This window comes from Bombus huntii, chromosome 14 (assembly GCF_024542735.1).
Source record: "Bombus huntii isolate Logan2020A chromosome 14, iyBomHunt1.1, whole genome shotgun sequence".
Classification (NCBI taxonomy): Eukaryota; Metazoa; Arthropoda; class Insecta; order Hymenoptera; family Apidae; genus Bombus; species Bombus huntii.
The window spans coordinates 5,747,334-5,772,619 of NC_066251.1; the positions used below are offsets into that span (position 1 = coordinate 5,747,334).

General features: G+C 37.1%; 2 protein-coding genes across 6 annotated transcripts in view; both read left to right on the forward strand.

Moving 5' to 3' along the window:
- Positions 1–1,172: 1,172 nt before the first annotated feature.
- Positions 1,173–23,703, forward strand: LOC126873406 (uncharacterized). The gene is made up of 12 exons (XM_050634248.1): positions 1,173–1,537; positions 5,230–5,511; positions 10,346–10,953; positions 11,773–11,899; positions 11,985–12,170; positions 13,146–13,324; positions 13,728–13,813; positions 13,891–14,110; positions 14,574–14,876; positions 15,253–15,435; positions 15,586–18,340; positions 18,920–23,703. The coding sequence occupies exons 1-12, from the start codon at positions 1,173–1,175 to the stop codon at positions 19,053–19,055; spliced, it is 5,430 nt and encodes a 1,809-aa protein (XP_050490205.1). The 3' UTR covers positions 19,056–23,703.
- A 345-nt stretch (positions 23,704–24,048) lies between these two features.
- The window catches only part of LOC126873109 (prominin-like protein), a 70,941-nt gene continuing 69,703 nt past the window's right edge, over positions 24,049–25,286 (forward strand). Inside the window, exon 1 of one of the 5 annotated variants that reach the window (XM_050633642.1) lies at positions 24,049–24,599. In XM_050633642.1, the coding sequence (XP_050489599.1) occupies positions 24,194–24,599 (406 nt within the window). In that variant the 5' untranslated portion in view covers positions 24,049–24,193. The remainder of the gene's footprint in view (positions 24,600–25,286) is intronic. The other 4 variants (XM_050633641.1, XR_007692306.1, XM_050633644.1 and 1 more) reach the window with 4 other exon arrangements.

Below are 25,286 nucleotides of genomic sequence, written 5' to 3' on the forward strand. Positions count from 1 at the left end.
ACCGATCTGTGGCCCCTGTAAGCCCTCTCTCTCCTTCACCAATGTCCCCGTATCACGTCAGTACAGTCAGTTCTGCTATCACGCTACTTCTCCTTGAACAATCCTGCCTTCGTCTGTCCTGCTTTCTTTTTTTTTTTTTTTTCTTTTTTTAATTTCGTCGTCTCTTGAGTTCTCCTGTCTCTCGTAAGTCGTAGGATTCGCTTTTTTAATTATGGAAATTGACGACGTCCAGTACAATGCATAGACCTACATAACGTGAAATAACTGAGAAAAACTATAAAAATGAAACCTCTCTACGGACATAATTCTTAATCTCATATTCAAGATCCCGTATAAAGATTGCCTGTCCGTATATTCCCATCATAACTTTAATAGCATAATCTCCGTGGATAATGCTAATAATATGGTTCGCAGGCTTTTAACAACCGCGATCACCTCAATCTCTACAAAACCCAAGAAAATAAGACGTTGATTAACAGAGGCAGAGGAGAACCATCCGAACAAAGACGCGCTGTCTCAGCTCCACGAACAAAGAGGAATTTCGTGAACCTACACTGGCTCACGAAGATATCTGTATGCGTTATACAATATGTTACACATATATTTTACGTGTTACATAACATTTTGAAATTCCGTTATCGCCGTATGTGTTACACGAGTAGTTCTGCAACTTCATTAACGCTATAATGAGACGCAACAGTCGTGATTATATCGGTCAAATTTGAAACCAATCTGAAATTGTATATGGAAGCTGCAAGACGTTTATTGCGAAGATATATTTACGATAGTAAAAAATTAATACGCGGCATGAATAGTCATCATCAGCTAAACTGATTATTTACCTTAAAGATATATGTAGTAAAACTTAATATACGCCAAGCATGTATAGCCATATGAAACATAATATGTGTCAAGCGTGATTCCATCTCTGTAATTACCTCAGTAGTCTTGTAATTTCCACACGTAAGACCTCAGTAAGTTTCGTGTCAAACTTTACCAACGCGGTACGTACGACTCGAGTCTCGTCAGAGAGCCAGTGAAATTTGAAAACGTTCCGTACAACTCACAAAATGCGTTCGTAGAAGGTGTAATGCACACTTTCGTGAACCCACGTACGAGAAGACAAAAAGATAGAGCAAGAAGAATACAGAATAACGACAGCGTTCTGTAGAATGGAGCAAGAATCCTGCATTGTTCGAAGAGGCTGGAAGACGACGGAGAAGCTCTTATCAGAGCAATTCGTGCGGCGTGTGGTGTTATCAGGAACGACTGTACCTGAGGATCGTGAGTCAGAACAAGGCAAAAGCGGCTCAGAGTGGAGGCCACTTCTCCGGGTTGTCCCCTCCTGGCGGGGACACGTCGCGTTCTCGGAGGACAACGACGACGACGAAGGAGAGATCGCCAGTCAAGACCCCGGCGAAGAAGAAAAGAGAGACGAGTGCGGCCGTGGCGAGGCTTACCACGAGGCCGTCGCGAGCGATCAGTTCGGTGGACGTGCAGAACCGGCACGGACGTCGTCGCCGATTGTGAACCGGCAGTGAGCTACCATAGAGTACCACGGATAGAGAGCATTAGCCGGAGGATGCCTCTTCCCTTCACTGGATAACGTCACCCGATTCCTCGTGTACGTTTTCAATTCGACCTACACTGCCGGCCATAAATATTAGGACAGCCGCTTTATCGAAAAGTTCCAATAAATTTTACTCGGAACTCTTAACACTCTTCGGGTAAAATTACGCGAACAAAATGCCAGATTTATAATCACAGCGCGGCTTTTTACGCAAACTCCAATCTTTCAGAGTATAATTAAAAAAGTACAGACTCGGTAGAAAATTGTATTACACATCAAGTATCGCGTAGGAAGTTGTATACTTTTGATGTTTTACTCGACGTGCCCCATGTAGTTTTGTTTGTCTAGTTTCGAGTTTCCTGCGAATACGTGAAAATTTTGAGTAACCCGGTATATTCGGAGTAACTGGAAAACAAATACTATCAGATGTCCTAATACTTTTGGTCGGCACTGTGTGTATTTTCATAGCTTTTTATTACCGAGTCCTTGGCTATTGTGAGTTCTTTTTTGTTTGTTCATTGAGTTTCGTCCCGGTTGTTTTTTCTTCTTTTTTCTTTCTGGTTTGTTTTATTTGTTGGTGAACGTGTGGTCGAGGTGGAGGCTCAGATTGCGTTGAGGATGGTTTTTTTTGCTAGACTTTAGAAGGTATCAAATTTGAACGGCGACCGGGGGGAATAGCGCCAGTCGGGATTGTAAGGCAGTGGGTTAAAAGACCGGATGTAACTGTTCGCGACTTCGTGCTGCAGAGATCGCTTTTAGTTTTATTTCTCTCTCTTTCGATGTTTAGTTCAGTCAGCAATGTTCTTACAGGGTTTGTGGATTTTTTAGAAGCATTAAGTGATACAGTGAATTAATTTTATTTTTCTACAAGCTGTTAAATGAACGCAGCATTTTTTTTATCGTATCGCTTTAAAATTCTTCTCTCAAGATGTTAAGGGTAGTCGACTGCCGCGAAAACAATTTTTGAAGATGTTTTTAGTCTTCCATTTAACACCTTCGCTACTCTAATGGAACGAAACATTTGCTATAAATCATATTCTGTTCCTTGTACTTTTTTACAAAATATTCAGTGATATAACACGGTATATCTTTATTATATTTTTATATTATTATACATATTTAATAATCTCGGTAATCTCTAATAAATAGATACGGTCCCGAGATTCTTTTACTATTTTCTACCAATCGTTCATTTATTTCGTAGCTGAAAATTAAACGAGAATAGATAAAGGAATAGCTACAACCATTTCAGACAATTCAACCGGGATTATATGGTTGTTTATACACGTAAAATACATTTTTGTTGAAACACTATGCGTTCTCTGAGTCTTCTTTGCAATTTGCCACATATTACGAACATATTACTTATACAGGGTGTAACAGAACATGTACGACCCTTTGCGGCAGCTTATTGTGCACGCAAAAACAATGAAAAAGGTTCATATAAACGTATGTTGTACGTGTTTTTGTTTACGATATACGACGAATTTTCTGTTTTAATTTCCTTTGTCCAATTTCCTTTACAGAACATTCGGTTGCACTCTGAAGGGTTGCCAATGTCGTTTACCAAATTTATTAAGAAGCTTGTTCTATTCTGAACGCTAGTATTTCAACATTTTCGATACATGTTGCATATCCTTACACGATAAATTCATCGTATTTCATAAACCAAAACAGATAAAGAATACTGTTTTACATTGTTTTTTGGTGTACAGTCAGCTGCCGAAGTGGGTCCCATATATTCTGTCACACCTTGTATAACGAACACACATTACGAAAACGAAGTGTTCCCATTTATACGCTGGCGAACGTGTTAAAGGAGTCTCGTACGTCTTATTATTAATCGCGAACGACAATGAAAATTAGATTCTCTTGTTTAGTGTCCTCCGCTAATTTTTCCTGGAAAACAGCCCCTCGTTCGGGAAGACAAATTCACCGAGCGTGGAAAAATTCCTGAACGTTACTTTCGCGTTTTTTTACTTCATTATTTTTTTCCTTATTCCACGAAACGGAGCAGTTTAGAAAATCGAGGAATATCGTCGCATTAAGAACGAATTCTTCTTGCTTCGCATCGTAAAATTCGCTTTAACGATCGCGCCAGGGAAGTTACCGGGGTCTCGCCTTTTTCCGGTAAGGTCATCGGTAGGAAAGCTCGCCTTATACTGCCATTAGTATAATTAACCCAGATTTTCCCGGATTTATGGTGAACGGCGTGCGGGTCAGAGCCGTGCTCACTGTATTGTAGTGCCTCGTCCACTTCGTTGTTTCTTCACTTCTTCGGTCGAAGAAGGAGCAGCATTTCTGTCGGTTGGCATAGCGAAAAATATAGCAAATTAGCCGGTGAAAAACGATGATGTAAAAAAAGAAGAGCTGGGTTTTGTACTTACAGCCTGAGATTGATAGTCGATTTTCTTCATTTTCATGTATCGCGAATTAGAAGCTAAATATAAGAAACTAAGGAATGAAAGAGGTGGAAATGAAAGAAAATTTTAAACCTAGGATCTAAGGTTGATAAACGATTTTCCTAAATTTATAATAACTATTGAATTAATATTAACGCAACTGTGAGTGGAAAAATAGATTCTGTTGTCTCTGTTCATTCTTTGAATCGGAGAAGAAATACGATTTTTCGTGGTTGGAGTCGAAATAGAAGATCAAAAAGTAATTGTGAGAAATTTAAATTCTGAGTTTACGATGATTTAGAAGACTCGTCAGTTTTAGGGCAGTAAATAGAAATCATTACGATTGAAATGTGCGAATTAGGGAATTAAGGAACGAAAAAGAAGCGCAATATTAAATTTAGAGACTGCCATTGACGGATTTATTTTTGCCATTTCTCAAAACTACTAAACATAAAATTAGACGCTAATAATATTCCTCCAACTACTGATAAAACCAGTCGAGCAATTAGAGAAAGATCGCGGGGTATCGGTTAGTAATAACGAGACATTGTACAATATTAATTCGCGTTCTTCTCGGGTAATTACCATGGAACGCGTCGACGTATTGATTGATTGCATTCGGTGGACGAAGGAGCAAACAGGGAAGTCGAGTGTGAATATTTAAGTATCATCCGAGTTGATAATTTCAATCAGCCTTCGACTGTGTTTAAAATAGGAAACGTTAATTATTATTTATGACCGTGGCGAATGAGTAATAACTTTGCATTCTCATCGAAGGTAGTAAATGATGGAAAGAAAAGTTATAAGGTCAAGATTAGAGTATTCGAAAATTAAGAGATATAATATAAGAATAAATGTTGTACAATTTTGTATTTAAACTTGATTATAATTATCTAGAAACTAGAAATTAATAGAAAATAAAATTAATTAGAAATGAAAATATCGAAACATTGAGAAAGTTAAGAATTAAAGTTATAAAATTGCATTTCAAGTTTTCCCTAAAATCAAGTATACGAAATTACAACATGAAAAAATCGAATGGTTAAGAATTGAAGCTATCAAATTTCCATTTCAAATTTCCCTAAAATTAATTATATCGATGTAAGATCAGAACATCGGAAGAGTTTGCTGAGATGGAAAATTGAAAGGTTAGAGAATGAAAACTATAAACGTTGTTTGTTTCAAATTTTATTAAAATTAATTATATAAAATTTGTAATAAAACGATGAGTTTCGTTGGCTATTGCAACGATTGTAGGGTGTACTTTCGTTCAGGAGAGACATTCGCATTTAAAACGAACGGGTATTCAGGAAGCCAGAATGTCGGAGGGCTGTACGAGTTGCAGGGGTGCGAATTATGCAGGCACCACGCTGCAGTTAAGCTCGGCTTCCGGTGGCGGGTCCGGAAGCGGCTCCTCCGGATCAGGAAGCTCTTGCACAACTACAAGAAGAGTACAGGTACGCGCCAAGGTGCTGTACGGCTCTGGCAAGGCGATCGCCAGCTTGCAAGCTCAAGAGAAAGCCGCCAGGCACTGATAAGGTTCGTACCACTTAATTTTCAAAGCAACAATAATATAAATCAATTATTAGACGAATTTTTTACATGTAATCCATCCACTTTCCAAACAATTCTAACTCGTTCTGTCAACATTTCCATTATTATTTTATGATATTTAGTGCATTAAAATCATGAAAACGTCACATTCAACATGATTAGTTACTATGTTTTGGAAATGGAATATTGACACATGTATATGCATATGACAGCTGTACAAGAAAGAAATATTTTCTTAATGGAAATTTGATTTTCATGAACAAAAATTAAATATATTATTTCTACCATTTATTCGATGGGATAAAAAATATATTTTTTCTAATGAAGAATGCAGTAACGTAAAGATAGAGATTCCGGTGATGAATCTATTTTCTAAACATTTTCTAAACTCACGAAGAAAAATTCAATATAAGAAATCAACTGTTTATATATCGAGATAAAGTATTATGTTTTCGATTAGGATGGAGGAAACGTAAAGGTAAAGATTCATTAGATCAAGAGAATGATATTGTTTATCAAGACGATAGAAAATATCTTGAACGACGATAAGCAAAGATTTCAAATCATCCGCTGATCCTATCATCTTAGAAAGAACAGAGCAGAAACCTCGAGCGATGTTAAAAAGAATATCTGAGAAACAACAACAAAGTAACACAGACTCTCCACCCTTAATCTTACTTATCTTAACAAAACCCATCTTCCATTACCATCGATCAACCACCAACACCCGCTAACACCGCTCAACATCATTCATCAACTATTATCGATCTCGCCTTGGTTCCGACAAATCTTCATTAAAATTCCCTGTCAGCCAATCGAACGTACGAAAGAACCAATCATATCGCGAGGAAAGATTAAAGACCATGCATATAGTACAAGCCACGAATTACCATAGTATCGATCTCCTCTGCAAACGGCTGTCCTAACTGGAATCGGGCACGACGTCTCCTCGAGGCGTTAATCCGAGTCGGATTCGATGCTTCTCTCTTTTCGTTTCATTTCTACTCGGACAGCTATCGTTATGGTGTAAATACACGGAGGAGAGAGAGAGAGAGAGAGAGAGAGAGAGAGAGAAAGAGGATTCACGATCTGCCGGCAGTATATCGCAAAACATTCGATCGAAATCAAAGAGGTGAGGCCCGGAGGGCAGCCTGAGTAACAGTAAAAATCCAAGAAAAAGGTGCACGACCGGCCGATCTGGTAAAAAGAGTAAAAAGCCGGTCAATCGGCCTCCACGAGGCTTAGTACTTGGTGAACCGTCCTCGAGAAGGCCACGTATCACGAAGGACACCTCCTGCGCGCCTGTTCGATCCACGGGGAAGGGTTGAAGCGTGATCTAGGTCGAAGTGCACCCTCACAGGGATCCTTCTTCTTGACATGAATCCTACAGCTTTGTGAGTTTCTGGATTTTTATCTGGATATCTGAATCTTTCAGTCTCGTTAATCGATCGATCGTTCAACAAATTCGCTAGTTCTAAGTCTTCTCAATATGAATTCTCTCACTCTGTCAATTTCTGCATCTCAGTCTGTCTCAATAATTCTAAATCATTCTATGGCTAGTTTTAAATCTTCTTTATATGTATCCTTCCACTTTGAGAGTTTCTAAATTTTTGTTCGGATATTTAAAATTTTCTATCTGATTTATTGACATTGTTTAGTGAATTCCTGATATTCGTCCTTCCACTTTCTGAGTTTCTGTACCTTTGTACCTCATTAATTCATCGTTGCGTAGTTAATTCCGTTTACGAACCACTGTTTTTTGGTTTGTAAAGAAGTATTGCTGTAGTGTATTTTCAGAGTATTTTTGTAGAGGAAACGTAATACTTTAAAATTAGGAATAATTTAAAACAAATATGTACGTTCGTTATTCAACTAATTGATGGTCTATTACAGCAACGTAATAAAGTGGTAAAAGGATTAAGTGGATTTTTAGAATCGTCGCTTTCCCAATTAGGATCTTATGATATTTTTATATTTTCATTCCCTTGCAACTAATTTGATATCCTAATTTTCATCATAGAAATATTTCGTTCACAATCTTTTGCTAAAATTCTGGTTCGTTTAGGTGTATTTCCCATTTAAACGTCTATGTTCCTTATCCTTGTTAATTCAACAAATTTTCTGTACATCCTTTCCTACATCCAGTAAACAAGGAAAACATGTTATGATTTTATGTTCTTCAGCATCTTACAATCTGTGGTCCCGTTACATCTCTCCGCATTCCAAATAAAGATTTGTGTTACTTGGTCATAGTACCTGGAATTTCGCCTCGTCGTTATTCACCATTGAATTAATTCCCATCAATACTACGTACTACTTACTCAGTAGTTCTTATACTTTAGCGTCGATTACATCTTGTCGTATATTTCCGTCATTTCCAGTTCTAAGTTTTACGCCCCAGTTGCTCAATACTCTCCTCATCGTCTAATGTTGATTATCCTCCACTTTCTAATTTCCTTTTTATTCATAAACACAGACATATTTTATTTTCATCTCAACCGTTCGGGAATACTTTTTACATTTTCCTTCTATAAACGTAAATACTTCATTTTCGTCGCATTTACTATAATTTTTTATTGTAATTCGATTGAATAGATATTTCAGTTTCGTTTAAACTATGATTACATACTATCGGCTTTACGCATTGCAGTCATCGTATTAGCATTACAATCAACAAGTAGAAGACTATTATGATTTCTGTAATATCAAATATCAATCTTCTCATCGAATTCTAATAGAGTAGCTCTAAAACTCTTCGTATTGCAAAATCAAATCGTCACTTTCGATTCCATCGATGCCATCGACTGTCAAGCGAAGTTACAAACTCGCCAAGGTATTCTACACACAGACAAATCTCTGCTCGTCCACGAAGAAAGTTCGTTTCTCGCTTGTTTACCATTCTGTATTCACTCGTATTCTCGCCGAGTAATTGACTAGAAAAATTCTGCTAACGGTTATTTGCATATTACGAATGCGTACGTACGCATCGGTGATCGATGATCCAGTTCGATTTCACCGTGACGAGAATGACGAGGCCGTTTAGAACAGAACGGGCAACCGGTATCGTCGATCGGGAGTCGATCGGTCTACCGCGATCAGTGCAATTAAATGCGGCTAACGCGATGGAATGCAAATGCGGTGGCTGCACGTGCTGCAACGAACGGCATTCAAACGCGTGCCAGAAACACAACCATTCACGTTCTGCTCTTTTGTGCGATTTATCCCGTGAGAAAGTTAATGTCACGGCCGAGAAAATGCGAAACTGAACATCACGTCGTCGTGGAACGTTTTGTGGCAATTGCAATGGAAGATCGTAGATAAAAGAGCGAAACATATTCATACGGAAGCTTCTTCATTTTCGCGTAAAAGTTTCCAATCTCGCCTAGTGAAATTCCTGAAATTTTATTCAGGGATTCACGTCGTGGCGCATGAATTCCATTCGAAGATTACCGAAAGGATGAAAAAGATTTTCAACGGTTCGCGAAAGTACACTTTTACAAACTTTCCGTGTCCAAATTGTATGAAACATTTTGAAATCTCGCGAGACACGTATATTGTGGTTATGTTGCTAAAATTTGCTAAATTTACACGAGATAATTATTGGAAGCATACACGGATCACAGACAATTGTTTACTGTGCTAATAAGTCAGAATATGTAGCCAGACCATCTTTGGCACTAATTGCATGATCAATCCTCGGTAGGCTAATCGTGAGATTGATACGACAGATACATGTAAAATCTAATTCTAAATATTTTGAAGTTCATTCGGTAATTAAATCAGTAAATGAGGATTTCCTCTGGACAACATTGTAAGCGGAAAAATGTTCAAACGTTGTTTCCTTTATCGTGTAAACTTGAGTGAACACTGTAGTACAGAATTTAAAAGCTGCCTCCGTTTGTAAATAATTGCTAATAGTGTTAAAATGTGATAATCGCCGATATGTCCAACATCGCTTATCCGCGTAAGACAATGTACGTGTCATTAAGCGATAGATATGCTCGAACGCATGCACGTTAAATATCACCGATTTTATAATAATTTTTACTCGGGAACGTTCTAAAATATACTTTTGTGATAAAAGTAAAAAGAACATGTTGAAAAAATGTGTTTTTTATACGAGGTATAAATAGGTAAAAATAAATAGGTAATAAATAAATAAATAAATACGAGGTATAAATAAATAGGTAAATGGCACATTTAGTTTTCTCGGAATTTTCACTATGTTTAGCAAAAAAAAAGGATAGTAGATAGTTTGGGGTAGACTGAAGTAGGATTAGATGGGAAAATAGATTGAAATAGAAGATAGAAAATTTCGTGACGAATTTGCATTATCGTACGCTTCAGATCGTATAATAATCAAGGCAAATGAAATTTTGAAAATAATTTTAAGTCGCAGAAACTTCTTCTCTATCTTTAAAAATTGGATATTTCGTACTTGCAATGTTGTCTGCGACGCGTCTTTAATTATACAGTTTATATGTATATACTGTAAATATACCTATATATTATATTTTGTATCTTAGTACAATTAAAGACTTTTCATGTACTTTTCGCAAAAATTCGTTGCAGCATAGATTTGAAGTTACTGTATAAGGCTAAGATTATTCGTGTTGCATACTAACTTTCCACTAAGTATACGTTTGCGATAGATCTCTTGTAACCTGTATACACGTGTCCTCATTGCTTCGCAATTTTACTATCGAAGAACCAGGACATTTTGTTGCTAACGAGATTTCAAAAAGTTGTAATATCACGAAGCAAATGGTTCCTCGAATACCATTCAGGGGTCGAATTTCAATTGAATTTTACTTTCCAGCGTCCTCCTCGTCCTTCTTTCCTCCGGTTTGTCGAAGTCAGCGACGAACCATGAGACTCTGCGATCATCTTCCGCGAAAGTATCTTCGACTCTTCGACCAACAAACGAATCCACGTTCGACGACCGATCCAATCGAGACGATGATAATTCCGAGGCGATAGAAACTTTATTTATTCCCGAGAATCTGAGTCAATACGAACAGATTCTGCTCTACGTGCGAGAATTATTTCAAGGAGTGGAACAATCTGCCGATTTGTACGATCAAGAAGTTCCGGCGAGTCTTGAGAGAAACGTAACTGATAGTACGAGCGACGAGGATCGATTTTCGAAGCTGGAAGAGCGAGTCCGAGAGTGGAATTCGCCGTCAGACAGAGAAGAGGACGAGGGAAAGTATCCGCAGAGAAATCCCGAGGGAGGAGTTTCATTGGGAACGACCGTGCAGGATAATAGAATGGATGACGTAATTTCGACAGAAAGAAATAACTATGACGCTGGCTACAAAGGGAAAACCGAGCCCGACGAGGAAGACTTGTTGGAGGCGGCTAATTTTGGGCTCGATGCCATGAAGGATCTGTATACTGTTAAGGAACCGAAGCTTTACTCGATGGGTGAGATTTTTCATAGTTCTTGAACAATTGCTTTTCCATTTGAAAAGGCATAATTCTTGCACGAGATTTTAAAAAGATTCGACAATAATTGGGAAGATTTTTCGAGGGTGCAAGAGAGATAGTTTATTCATGAAATTTATGGAAATTAGGAATGTTAGAGATAATTGGACGAATTGTTGATATTAAATATTGTTAGAAAGAAAATTATTGATTTGAATATTAACTATTACTGAAAGTTTTAGTTATATTCATTTTTATTATATATATACAATATACAGTTAATATATATATACAATATTATTTACATAATATATATTGTTTTAGTTATATGCGTTTTATTATTATATATATATATACAATATGCAGTTAATATATAATATTTTCAATATATAGTTGAACAAAATAATGGAAACAACTCTTATATGTCTTTATCATGTATATGTATGTATATCCCTTTATGTTATGTATAAGTATATGACGTATAAGAAGTGTCTCCATTATTTGTCCAACCTCTGTATAATAATTAAAACACAATTATTAATTTAAATAATAGAGGTCGTTGCAAAATGTTCCAAACTCTACTTTCACATTTACTCTTATGTTTCTCATACGATTCTCACAATTTCTTCATCTATGCCCATGAACCATCTATCTTGAAAAAATTTGCAGAAAAAGTGAAACACGCTGTATAAATGTCAGTTCCAATAAAATCGCCATATAAACACAAATCAAACCCACAAACTATACAAACAACGATCGACAACATCTAATTGCCTAATTACAAGGTACAAAATTGATCTTTAAATACAACTTGAACAGGTCTTTACCTGGACTCGGACAATCCTGCGAGGCACGTGGCAGTTTTTAACGAACAAACAGAAGAAGCAAGGTTCCTCGCCAAGTACGGATACGCGGTTCTTCAGGGCACCACGTTGTTCAGAAGAAAGTAAGAACACCGTATTTTACATCTTGCCTTCCGCAACTTTGCACTCTTATTTAATCTCGAAATTTCGACGACTCGTTTGCTCAAGATTCCCAAATACTCCGGCAGACTCGCTTCTGTCTCGTCGCAGTCAAAGCAATCCACTTCAACGTGGCTGCCCAAACAGAGGAGTTCCCAACTGTCCGGCGGCCAGTTTGAGATACAGAACGTCTGATGGAAGCTGCAATAACCTGCATCATCTATGGTGGGGCTCCGCCATGTCCACTATGCAAAGGTAATTCACTAAATGAAAATCACGGGAGTAATAGTAGTAAAAAGAAGTAGGAACGTTATAAATTATATCCTTTCGTGTTTCATAGACGAGCAATCTTAAAATACAATGATACAAAATTGATTGGCTATTATACGTTACTGTATCAATCTATTTTACATCGTTGTATTTTAGGATTGTTCTTCTATAAGACATGAAATATACAGGGTGGTTGGTAACTGGTGGTACAAGCGGAAATTCTACGCGAAAAAAGAAGTCGAAAATATAGAATAAAAATTTTTCGTTTGAAGTTTTGTTTTCGAGAAAATCGACTTTGAATTTTCGCTCGGTACGCGTGCGGTACGTTATAACGAATCTCGCTGTAGATCGTTGTCTCGATGGAAAAATTAAAAAAAAAAAAATTTTTATTCTATATTTTCGACTTCTTTTTGTATAACGTACCACATCCCTACTTCTCTTTTTATATTATTATTTGGAATATATATATATAGTGTATATACTATTGGTAGTTTTATATCTGTATCTAATACAAAATAATATAAAATTGTCAATTATATCACTCATCATATGTACAGATTATTGTATAATTGTACAGATATATCATTGTACAGATTATATATTATTATACAAAATTGTTTGGTAATTCATGTTATATTCATTAGTAATTTATATTAATTTCTCTCTTCTTACTTGATGTTTGTCACTTTCCTGGACGTTTCGAAGATGCCATTGGCTTGTCACGAAATTTCATAAGTTTATCGACTATTTCTAAAAGAGTTGCATCTTCATCGCAATTAGCGATATTCTCTTCTGGCTGTAAACTAGTACAAAAATTAGGGAATGAAGAAAATTGGGTCTGCGAATATCGTGTTTCCTGCCTGTGGTATATAAATGCAGTGACTTTAATTGAACGAATAATCTAAGCTTCAGGATTAATTTGACTAGGGAAAGATAATGAATTTGATGGATGTTCGTCAGGTTCCTGCCTTCGGTTTACGATGATGGCATTCAGAGTATCAGGAAATCGGTGACAGGAAGACCACTTCCTAGCGCAAGACTAGTGACCACGGTGATTCACGAGGACAAAGATGTCCCCTTGGAAGCTGTTACTCACATGCTCATGCAGTGGGGACAGTTTGTCGATCATGATTTAACAGGTGGGAATTTTCAGCAATTTTTGACAATGATAGTTCCGTACGATTAATTATAATTACGTTTCCACAAGACTTCCTTAAAAAGTTCTACAATTTTACCAAATAAAATTCGTGCAAATCAAAGAATGATAGTGACTTGAAACTTGAGAGGAAACCAAATACATAAATTTAACGTTCCATTTTTCCAATGTGACTTTATTTAAAACGTTTTAGGAAATTAATTTGAGAATCTATTTAAATCAAAAAACGATAATCAGCGAACATTCAGAAGGAAACTAGAACTCTGTCGATTGAAACGTAATTATAGATTTCCATAAATTTAATATCTGATTTTCCTAGTCAGAATTACTAAACAATATTGGAACCATCAAGATAGAAATTTTCTCATCTCATGTGCTCCCTTTAGCCACCGGGCAAGGCAGAGGATTTAATGGCTCTATACCACAATGTTGTCTGAAATTCGGATCCGGTTTCCAACCACCGGAATTCATGGTACATAATTGCACTTATAACTCGATCCTCCACCGCTCATTAATTGATTTTTCTAAGAGTAAAATATATCTCCACAGCATCCAGAATGTTTGCCAATATCAGTAAGCAAACACGATAATTTCTTCGGTCCTTTGGATGTTAAATGTTTAGAGTTCGTTCGAAGCGGCTCAGCACCGAAAGAAGATTGTGAATTTGGCCCCAGAGAGCAATTATCACAGGTGACAAGTTATCTAGATGCTTCTGTGGTATACAGCAACAGCGCCTTTCAAACAGACTCCTTACGATTATTTCGGAATGGTGAGACTTTATTATAAATTTAATTTATCTAAAAATTCACTCAAGAACGATACTTTATATATATATATATTTTTTTTCCTTTTATATTTTATATTATAAAATTTGGAAGAAGCCTAAGGCACCCAAAGCGAATTAAAATTTTAAAAGAGGACCACTGTTGTATATTTTTAATTATATTTAATTAATTAATTTAATAATTCGTTTCCTTAAATTCACAGGTACAATGTTTCTCACCCTTTTTTCCTTTTTTTTTTAAATCAAGCAACGAAAGTGAATTAAAACTTTGAAGAAGATCAGAATAAGTTTAATGTTAAGCTTGTTCAATTAGTATTCGTAGAAAATAATTTCATCCCGTTCGTTTTGAAAATTTTTATTTATATCAATCTTAAAAATAGCCAATAAGAATAAGTTTCTTAACTTCGATTAATATGTAATATTTTTACATGTAATATTATGTTCACAGGTTTATTGCAATATGGGAGGATTCAGTCGCAGAGACCGGTGCTACCTAAACTCGATGCCGATCTCTGTAGACGCGGATCATTATCCACGAATTGCTTCAAAGCTGGCGATGGTCGTCTCGGCGAGCAACCTGCCCTCACGTCTCTTCACGTAGCGTTTTTGAGGCTTCACAATAGAATCGCGACGAAACTTGCCGCGTTGAATGCTCATTGGAGCGACGAGAAACTATTTCAAGAATCCCGGAGAATCGTCGCGTCCATTGTCCAGCACATCACCTACAGAGAATTCCTGCCTATTGTTCTTGGTAAATTGAACGTTCAAATGGAAATCGAATTACTCGAACGATCCTGGTTCTTCTGATATCTATAACACTACGACGATTGGCTAACTCCGCCAAGAATTAACATCGAAATATAGTTTTGTTATTTTCGAAGAAAATTTTCTAATGTTATTTATGCATCGTCAAATAATAAATCCATAAGAGAACTCTTCGCAATGATAGTTGTGACGAGGATTTTCTTCGTGATTAAAATGTCCTATTTATCGTTTGATAGTTTCAATGTTAATCGGCTATTATCGAATATAAGGAACTTGATCGGTTAGTTATTATCGGATATCAGAATTGAGCATAGTTGAAAAAGGATGTAGAGATAGAAGTAACGGTGATCGAAACATTCCAGGTCAAGACGTGATGAAAATATTCGACCTCGAACTCTTAAAGAAAGGCTATTACGAAGGTTACGACCCAACAGTGAAACCAACTGTCGCGAATGCGTTTTCTACGGCTGCCTATCGCTTTGGTCACTCTCTAGTTCAACAGAGCTTCGTCCGATTTAACAGCGATCATCAGCCAATTTTCAACAGTCAGTATTCTATCTTGGAAAATCTTCTATCAAGAAATACAATGTACAAGGAATTTCCTAATTAAAATATAAAAATTGCTACATTAGAATGCTAGAAAATCACGATATAACATAAAGTACCAAAAGTTTCATAATTTCTTCAATTTACAGATGTTTCCATCCACAACGAGTTCATGAACCCAGCAAACCTGGAAACAGCCGGCTCAGTGGATCGTCTTCTTCTTGGTCTGATCAATCAAAACGCCCAAAGAAGAGACGAGCACATAAGCGAAGAGTTAACCAACCATCTGTTTCAAACTCCAAGATTTCCCTTTGGAATGGATCTAGCTTCGATCAACATCCAACGAGGCAGAGATCATGGAATTCCCCCATATGTACGATGGCGAGAGCCCTGTGCTCTATCGCCGATAAAAAACTTTGACGATTTAGAGAGAGTTATGCCACCATCCACGGCTAGAAAGTTCAAATTAGTCTACTCGTCTGTCGAAGATATTGATTTATTCACTGGAGGACTTGCAGAGAAATCAGTGAAGAGCGGTTTAGTTGGACCCACGTTTGCTTGTATAATTGGCCAGCAGTTTAATAATATACGTAGAGGAGACAGATTCTGGTATGAGAATTCAAAGCAGGAAGGCAGTTTCACACCTGGACAGCTCCAACAAATCAGGAGAGTCACTCTAGCTCAAGTTCTTTGCTCAACTATGGATAGTATAGAGACTATACAACCATTTGTGTTCTTGACACAGGATACTCTGAAGAATCAACGTAGGCCTTGCAACGATTCTATTATTGGACAATTGAATTTAGAATCATGGGCAGAGAGAGGTCCAAAATTTAGAAGAGAAGGTATCATTGATAAAATAAAGAAGTACGCTTCAGTCAGTGCAACCACTTCAAAATCTACAGATTTATACTCTCATAACTTAAACCCTGCAAAAACAAGCGTTCAACAGCAGAACAGGATTGTCGTGAAGAAGCCTTTTGGTCCTGCAGATAATCTAACCATAGTTGTACAAAATAATGCAATTAATTCGCCTGTCTTTGTGAATGATGCTATCTATGGGTCCAATATAAAAGTGAATCCCTCGTTGGTCCAGGAAGTACAACAGAGACCAGTTTCTGAAGGATCTATGCCTATTCCAACTTATCTTCCAGCAAAACCTGTGATAATAGCGCATCCTCTAGGAAATCCTGCTTACCCTTATGTTCCATATGCTTTCAATGATCCCAATAATCCTAATCCTTTGAGCCAAGGATATAGACCTAGCTACTCTAGCGATGTTGTGTTTGATAGTTTTCCTGGAACCAGTCCAAGACCAACTTTGTACACTTATTATACCAACTTCCAAAAATTGACTACTCAGAAACCTTCTCAAGATGTGGATGCTTATATTACAAATTATAAAACTCAGGACCATGGATCTAAACCAAGCTCGTGGACTAATTTACAATATCAGAGTCAACCATCGTCCAAACCAGTTTACAGTTCTACTCAGAGACCTCAAGATGTGGACGCATATATTACAAATTATAAACCTCAGGACCATGGATCTAAACCAAGCTCGTGGCCTAATTCACAGTATCAGAGTCAACCATCGTCCAAACCAGTTTACAGTTCTACTCAGAGACCTCAAGATGTGGACGCATATATTACAAATTATAAACCTCAGGACCATGGATCTAAACCAAGCTCGTGGCCTAATTCACAGTATCAAAGTCAACCATCGTCCAAACCAGTTTACAGTTCTACTCAGAGACCTCAAGATGTGGACGCACATGTTGCTAATTATAAGCCACATGATCATGGACCTGAATTGAATTCGTGGCCTAATTCACAGTATCAGAGTCAACCATCGGCCAAGCCTGTTTATGATTCGCCGGAGCACAATAATCAAGGACATGGAATCAATATTTGGCAGAAATTGCAATATAAGCCTGTGGTTTTGGTCGGTCAAACAGATTCTGGTAATTTACAGAGCTATGCACAAACTTCGAACCACCCACAGAGTTATCTAAAAGATTCTGAAGATACGTACATCAAACCTGCAAATAGCCAACATGATTACGTAAAAGATTTCGAAAATAGGTATACCACGTGGTCTACCATCTCTTCTGATAAAAAGACTGAGGATACAATAGTAAATGATCCGCACTATAGACCTTATCAAGAACCAAATAGGAAGCCAATACAGAGTAGTTATGGATCAAATTATCAAATTGATTTCCCTGGCAGACCTACCGCAAGCTTAAACGACCAAGGAACCACCGTCCATCCTAACGCTTTCTATTTAAGTTCCTCTGCAAGACCAATTTCGAATAACGAATATAATAAAGAGTTCAGTAGCTGGCCTGCCAGTCAGAACGATTATGATATAGCGACTCACTCGACTCCTGTTTACAGACCAGCGCAGCATGTTAGCGATTATCAGACGAGTAAACCCGAGAACTCTTATCAGAATGTGCAACCTAAACCGTCGAAAATTCACAGCGTGACGATTATCACGGCGAGTCAAAGCGGAAACGAGGTCGACAGACTCGAGAATCGAGTTACCAGTGAAGTTCCAAGACCGTTGAATACCCAAATAGCCAACGACAGAGCGAAAAGGCCTGGGCAGTATTATTACGAGAAGAACGTGCTACATCGGTATCCAGATAAGATGGAGGATCAGCCAGCGTATAACGCTGAACAGAGACATAAATCAACGAGCGACGAGGTGTCGATCGATGATACTCTTATCGTGGCTTCCGTGAGGAATCAGCTTATCGATGGAAATGGCAACAATACAGACGTAAAGACAATGAGTCAGACGAGAAATGAATCGTCCGATAGCACAACAAGCGATGATGTGGATTACGGTCTCGGCGATGCTTTCTCAGAAGAGACTGAAATTCCGCCAAGCTACAGGTATACATTTTATTGTCTTTGCGTATGTTGTCTTCCTACTACGATAACGGCTATTTACAGTCGACAAAATGCTCGCAAAATTCTCTCTATTGTCACCGCTTCGTAAGATTCTTATCTTAATCGGTGTAGATAGAAGATAACGAACATTTATTGTAGGTGCTTGCGCGTGTGATTTTACAAGGTTTTCTCATTTCCCTGTTCCCTTTTTGATAGAGCAATGTAACACAGTTTCAATTTTTCGTACTTTGGAAACGTTTCGTTCTTGGATCATCAAATGGGTTTCGAAATTGCAGTTCTAGTTTCTTACCAATTTTTCAGATACTCCGGCATATGAACAAGGTCTCTTCTCGATGCATCGAGGTGATCGATAGAATAGTGCGAAGTAACGTAATTGAATCTCTGTAATCTTATTTTTATCTTTATAATACTTCGTTCAAAATTACAGTCCGGAATTTCTTGGAATTTTGAAGATTTTATGAAATACGAACGAAACTTCTCTTCAACGTAATTCAACGATTTATCGAAGCGTTGGTTCATAAAATTAGAAGAACACGATTTACATTTTTCTCGTGATTTCAGAACGAGTCATTGGCTGAACCCACATGAGGACACCAGCCTACCGTCAGCTTTGGAGATGCCAAAAATCCCATCAGACAAAACCAGCGCCGCCAAGGAACTACCAAAACCTATGAAGCTGAGAAATTACGCCGCGTAACAATAAGTCCTCTTCCTATCTTCATTTTTACATTCGCTGAACGGTCGTTCCACTTGGTTCGCCACTGCGTAATTCTCGCGAATTAGAGAACGTGTAATTAATTTAATTCTAGACGTAGATCGTTCGCAACGTTAGTATTTATTGTTCTTTTAGAATGATCTTCACTGCGTGAAATGATCGATGGCTTTTAATTTAGTTTGTAAGTGCCGGCATTCAATCCATTGAGGATCAACATTTCATTTATAATTTCGTATTTTAGTCAATTCCAACAAGAAAGTTGTAAAACTATATTGAATCCGTATTGTGGATCCTCAAAAATATTCTATAAATTCGCAGAAAAACTTTCTTGCTACCATCTCCTCTTCCACTTAAAAACGTTGTATCTCATTCTAAACGTTACGATATTAATTTATCTCATCTCAATTTTATACAGTTTGATTTGATGATACAATCGGACTATTTTGCAGCACTATGATGAACTAGCTTCTTTTCTCTGAATTATAGAAGTTCATTTCGTGTCTATAATTTATGGCGGGCTTGTGTAATATTATTCTATAATATTTATTATTCTAACATATTTTTTGTATCTTGATGAAACGACGATAGTTTTATCTTTTAATTTAGATTACTACACTGTTTATCCTTAATGGGTTAATGATCATTAGACGTTGATAGTCGTGCGAGACGCGCGTTATTTATGTAGAGGAATAATACACACGACGAGGGAGTATTGCACAATGATTGCATGCGCTTAGAACGTTTCTCAAGGGTCGGATGGAATGTGTAGCCTAGTTTTATGCCAATTTTAAACCGTCTCAATGCGCCGCCTGGAACTACTCCGGACTATTTTCAGATGCAGTTCCCGTGTCACTGCGTTTCATATGCCGCCTCTCTACACCAGTAATTTTAATTACACCTTTAGCAACCTCCCTATGTTTCATCCTAACGAACCGTTCTTTAGAGTAACGAAGCATTCTCTTCGAATAGTATCGGTCGACACCGCCGTCGTTTCTCAATTAACACCGGTATAGTATTATGAAATTATGGTACTTGATCAGCGTCGATTTAATAAGCGAATCGAATTAGCCTACATTCGTCTTCTTCTTTTCGATTGTAAAACACGCTTAAATTGTAGATGATGATTATTAAATTCGATCAAAACGTTATTTTCCTCCACGTTCAACTGTGACAGTCATTGGAAATTGAACATCGATCGATCAATGGTACGGCTAAACACAGTGGGTTTCAGATCTTTGGTTTTTCATATATTCGTTAAACTATGCAAACAATTTCGTTAAAACGCTTTTTTTCTTTAATTCGAACCGATAGCCGCTAGAGCGATGGATTTCACTTTTCCTCTCTCTCTTTTTTTTTTTGGTTTTTATATTAGTCCAAAGTGGCGAGTGATTTTGACGAAAGTTCAGTTCTAATAGATCGCCGTTGGAACTACGAAACTCGTTAAAATAGTGGATTTTAAACCTTCTAGTTTCTATATGAATGGAAACACGAAAGTGCTTTTAACAATTGCCTACACGGTAGAATCTCGATTACGAGAACTAATAGTGACGCATACTGATGGAATAACAGCGTTCTTTAGGTAATTGAATGACTTTGTTCTCGTACGATTTTAGATATTGAAAACGTTTCTAACAAGGAATCATCCGCAATTTTGACGTTGTTCGAAGTAAAATTAAATCGTTCGATTAAATCACGATTTGATAATCAAAATCCATTTTACATTTATTATCATCGTGTCTTAATTTCAATCATTCATGTATTACAGGAGCAGATTCACCAGTCATCTATTGCATATTTAGGTACAAATCAGAAATTTAGTATTAAATTTAATTTAATCGAAGCTTTCTGCAGATCCGAAGGAATTTCATGGTTGTTCGTTAGAGATAGAAGTTTCAGGAAACTGGCGGCAAATAAAGCTCACTAGCTACGTTACTCGCGAAGAGTAGAGCCGGTGTTTCGCATCTCGAAGAAAATTCGGTCTTTAACATGCCATTAAATGAAACGTCGAAGGCTGCCTCAATGGCTATTCAACTTGTAAGCCCCGCTTGGAAAGTTCTTACTTTGAACAGTCTGGTACTCACTGCTATAAATTATAAACCTTCCTGGAAGATACATTCCATACTTTTACTGAATCTTAGCGGAGTGCAAAGTTGGAATTTCCTTCGTCGATGGGGAAACAAAAAATCAATATTTTCTGATTCCACAACGTGCACATAAAATATTGCAGATTCCTGAAGTAACCGTTAACAAAAGAGTCAATGGGTTTATAATATTAATATCGACGATCAAGACGTTTTCTTCGAAAAGAATAGATTGGTACGTTGCATGGAAGAATTCCAATTTTTACAAAATTCGGAATTTTTCATTCTGACTAGTATAAAATCAAATATTCTAACGATTAATTCTAAACTAAATATTCTCAGTATTCTAAACTTCAGTTTCCGTAATAAACAGGTATAGTAAATATTCTAAACTTTGATTCCCATAAAATTGAAAATTTTTAATTTCAATTCTCACAAAATTAAATATTGCGAATTGCAGTTCCCACAAAGTTAAAAATTTTATATTCTAATTGTATAAAATTAAATATTCTAAATTCCAATTACCACAAAATTAAAGATTCTAAGATTGAATAAGACAAATCGTAGAGCATAAATACATAAAACAAAAGAATATATTCTCATCTCGATAAAAATTTCTTTCCTCTTCCAAGAATAAGTGGCGATCCTGGTCGTATATTGCGGAAAAACAGATGCTCGATCTAAGTGATCGCTAGGCGGTGGTTTTCGGGTCATCAGAGAGCAGAGGCAACAGTCGATCGAAATGCAGTTTTCGATGTCACGACCTGGATCCGCTGTTTCTGCGGTTTGCTACGTGTTAACCGGGCTCGATGATGAGAAGCGATAGAAACTCGGAGTTTGGCCAAACCAGTTCGTCCGAAGCGACTCGTTTCAATCGTTCGCGCTGTACTTTATTGCAACACCGTTACGATATGCAATAAAACGTCACTCTTTATACTCGGTAACAATAAAAAGGTCTGCATAAAAATTGAAATAACATTTCCAGCAATCGTTTCACGCGACAAATGGCTTGCTTAAAAGCAGTTGTTACCGGACTCGATTTGCCAATTCCGCGAGACTTTCTTCTTAATTACAGGGAATGACCTTTTCCACGACTTCTTTCCCTTTTCTTTATTTCTCTTTTTTGGTTGTTCGATTAAACTAGTCCACAAAAGTGGATCTCTTCGTGAAAGCTTGGCCAGACTGGTATGGATTGGCACCAATGAAAACAGCCAATTGCAGCTATACCCGTTTCCAACATTCTGCTTCTTCGACATCTCATGGAAAATCTTTTTTTTTTCGATAAATGCAGAACGTGAAATTCCGGTTTAATATAGGTTACATACACTGGCAGATATAAATAAGTATTAGGTCACTTATCAGTATGTATTACGAATTGAATATTTTTCACTGCTTTCATTTTCTAGTTATTTTATTATAAATGTGTCATTCTATTCGCACTACGTGCGAAATACTAGATAAAATAAAATTTATTAGAAAAATACGTGTAAAGTATAAAAATGCAACGAGTATGGGTTCTAATATTTGTGATAAGCAGTGTATACCGATCATATTAAAGATTAGAATCTATGGAGCAAAGTGATTCTAAATATCAGCTAACGATATTCAATCCAAATATGAAATCTACAGATCATAAACGTGTCAACGATGCTTATCAGCGACTCGAAATTGAACGTCTTTAATTGCCATGATAACTTCTCGTAACACTTTGTGCCAACTGGTTTCTGCACGAAACAAATTCGCGGTGCTTATCTTTTAAGTGGATTATCGAACGATTATACAACAAGTTAAATTATTCGAAGGCAAATTGAATAGATTGATCACTTATCAAACACGGAAAAATATTCAGGAAATTCAGACTAAATTAGTCGACAAGAATTATAAAATTGTGTAATATTTATTTTACGTCACAGAATATGTATTTAAAATTACTGGAATGGAAAAAGATGGTTCATGAAGTGAAAGAAATTTTTTGAAATTAATTTCATATTAATTATGAATTTACTTTGCTGAATACAAGATGTTTCGGTGCAGTGTCAACACAAGATTCTTTTAAGTAAAGCTCTCCTGGAAAGTTGCATCAAGTCAATTAAATGACGTAAGAAACATCATGCATCTTTCGCCACGATTCTCACGTTAATTTGCCGTTGCTCCTCCTTTTGTCTTTGCAATTACCGCAGAAAAACAATCCTTCTATCATGCCCATGACACTACAATTAATTAAAACACAATCTTTCGCGCTTCAGGAACAAGGACGCGTGTTTCAAACTTGCGGGAAAAGTCACGCCCTCTGATTGGTCCGTTCTCCAGACTATCGAGCCTCCACCAATCGCGTGAGACCGCGAAAATCAATCCTTATAACCGGTAAAAGAACCTCTATCACGTTGCTCCAGAATTTAAAAATACTCAAATGGCATTCTTCAAATTACATTTAACATTATATCAATAAGAACAATGCCAAAGTAGGTTACAAATCTAAATTAATTCGCAGAACATCATACACTCCTTTTCAACAGTAAAATCTGAAAACAAGTATTCCTTATAAAATATTCTTTATACATAATTATTATGCAGAAAGCGATACAAAGTTACCGATGAAAAAAAAGTATAAAGAAGATACAGAAAATTCGCGAGAGTGAACAGTAAAAGTTGGGAACATAAAATATTTATTATCTATAATTATTATACAAAAAGCAATAGAAGGTAGGCGATAAAAATATATAAAGGAAATAAAAAAATGCGCGAGGATGCGTTAACAGTAAAAGCTAAGAACAAATGGATCAAGCATGTCAAAGGAACTTTTTATTACAGGAAAAAAGACATCAAATATTCCTTACAAAACACTCATTATACATATTTATTACATAGAAATTACTACACAAGACTACAATTATTACAATACGAAATCATCGATAAAGAGAGTATATAAATATAAAAAAGGTAAAGAAAATACGCCACGGGTCGTTGAACGATAGGAACGAGCGGACACGAACTACGTACGAAGCTTTGCTTCGGCTCGAGTGTGGCGGAGGAGTGGGGATGGTTCGGTTCCGCGTGCCTGCGAGACGAGCCGAGGCATCAGTTCGTAGCGACGCGTCCCTGGCGCAAGTCGCTATCATGTTTTTCGTACTGTTCGGTGGTTTTCGGCCGAGTGCCGTGGTGCATTATGGATTCGCGGTTTTCGGTCTGCTCTCTGTTCTTCTGGTGTCGTGTCCAGTTAACTGCCAGGAGACACTGACCAATCGGATGCGGGTGATCAGCGAGGATCTGGACCGGCAGCTGAACGGGATCATGGCATCGCAGGGTATCAACTATACGAGAACGAACACGACCGGGCTGCTCTACAACGCCACCACGTATTTCAACCCCAAGGGCATGGGCCAGCTGTACAACGTGACCAACATGTTCATCGACTTCGTGCAAAGCAAGCAAGCCTATCCCGAGGGTGAGTGATAACATCGTTGGAGAATTTTGTTGCAATGGTTTATATGGTTTTATAGGTTATAGGTTATAGGGCTAGGGACAGGTTTTACGCGGCTTTGGTTACGCCCTGTACCGCGCGCTCGAAAATGGCCGGCTGCTTGTTGGTAAACAGATCGCTGTCAGAAAAAATATTACAATTGTGTAATTCCATGCTAGATGAAATTAAATTGGATTCATTCTCGAGATCTGTCGAGATTTTAAGGATAATTCGATATAGGTTTGGGTATATTATAACGTGGAAGGTTGTTAGTGGATTTTTGAGCTTAAGTACACCGTGGATAGGGTATAGAATACACTGCTGGGTAATATTGTAAGTTTATTTAGTTTTATGGAGATTTGTGTGATTTATAAATAAAGGTAGATATGAATTGTTTTGTGCAACTCGATTTACGTATTGCACCTTATTTTGAATATATTGCTGCATCTTTAAATTGCTATAACATAAAACTACTTGCAAATAACGGCAATTAATTGTACGTACAAATAGTACAAAACGTACTTTATTTCGTAGCGTATATTTTCCGAATTTTTATGCGATGAGTTGTTGAACGAAAAAGAACGAATAGCTGCAGCAATAAATGTATAAAAATTCGTAGCCTAGCTATAATACACACAGGCATGTAATACAAAACTCAGTTTCAAAGTATAG

Excerpts from the sequence above, each read along its gene's own strand:
- LOC126873406 (XM_050634248.1), top strand. The coding sequence starts at position 1,173 with ATGGAGCAAGAATCCTGCATTGTTCGAAGAGGCTGGAAGACGACGGAG. Across the intron at positions 10,954-11,772 it reads ACCGAAGCTTTACTCGATGG|GTCTTTACCTGGACTCGGAC; the intron begins GTGAGATTTTTC and ends CAACTTGAACAG. Across the intron at positions 12,171-13,145 it reads GCCATGTCCACTATGCAAAG|GTTCCTGCCTTCGGTTTACG; the intron begins GTAATTCACTAA and ends GATGTTCGTCAG.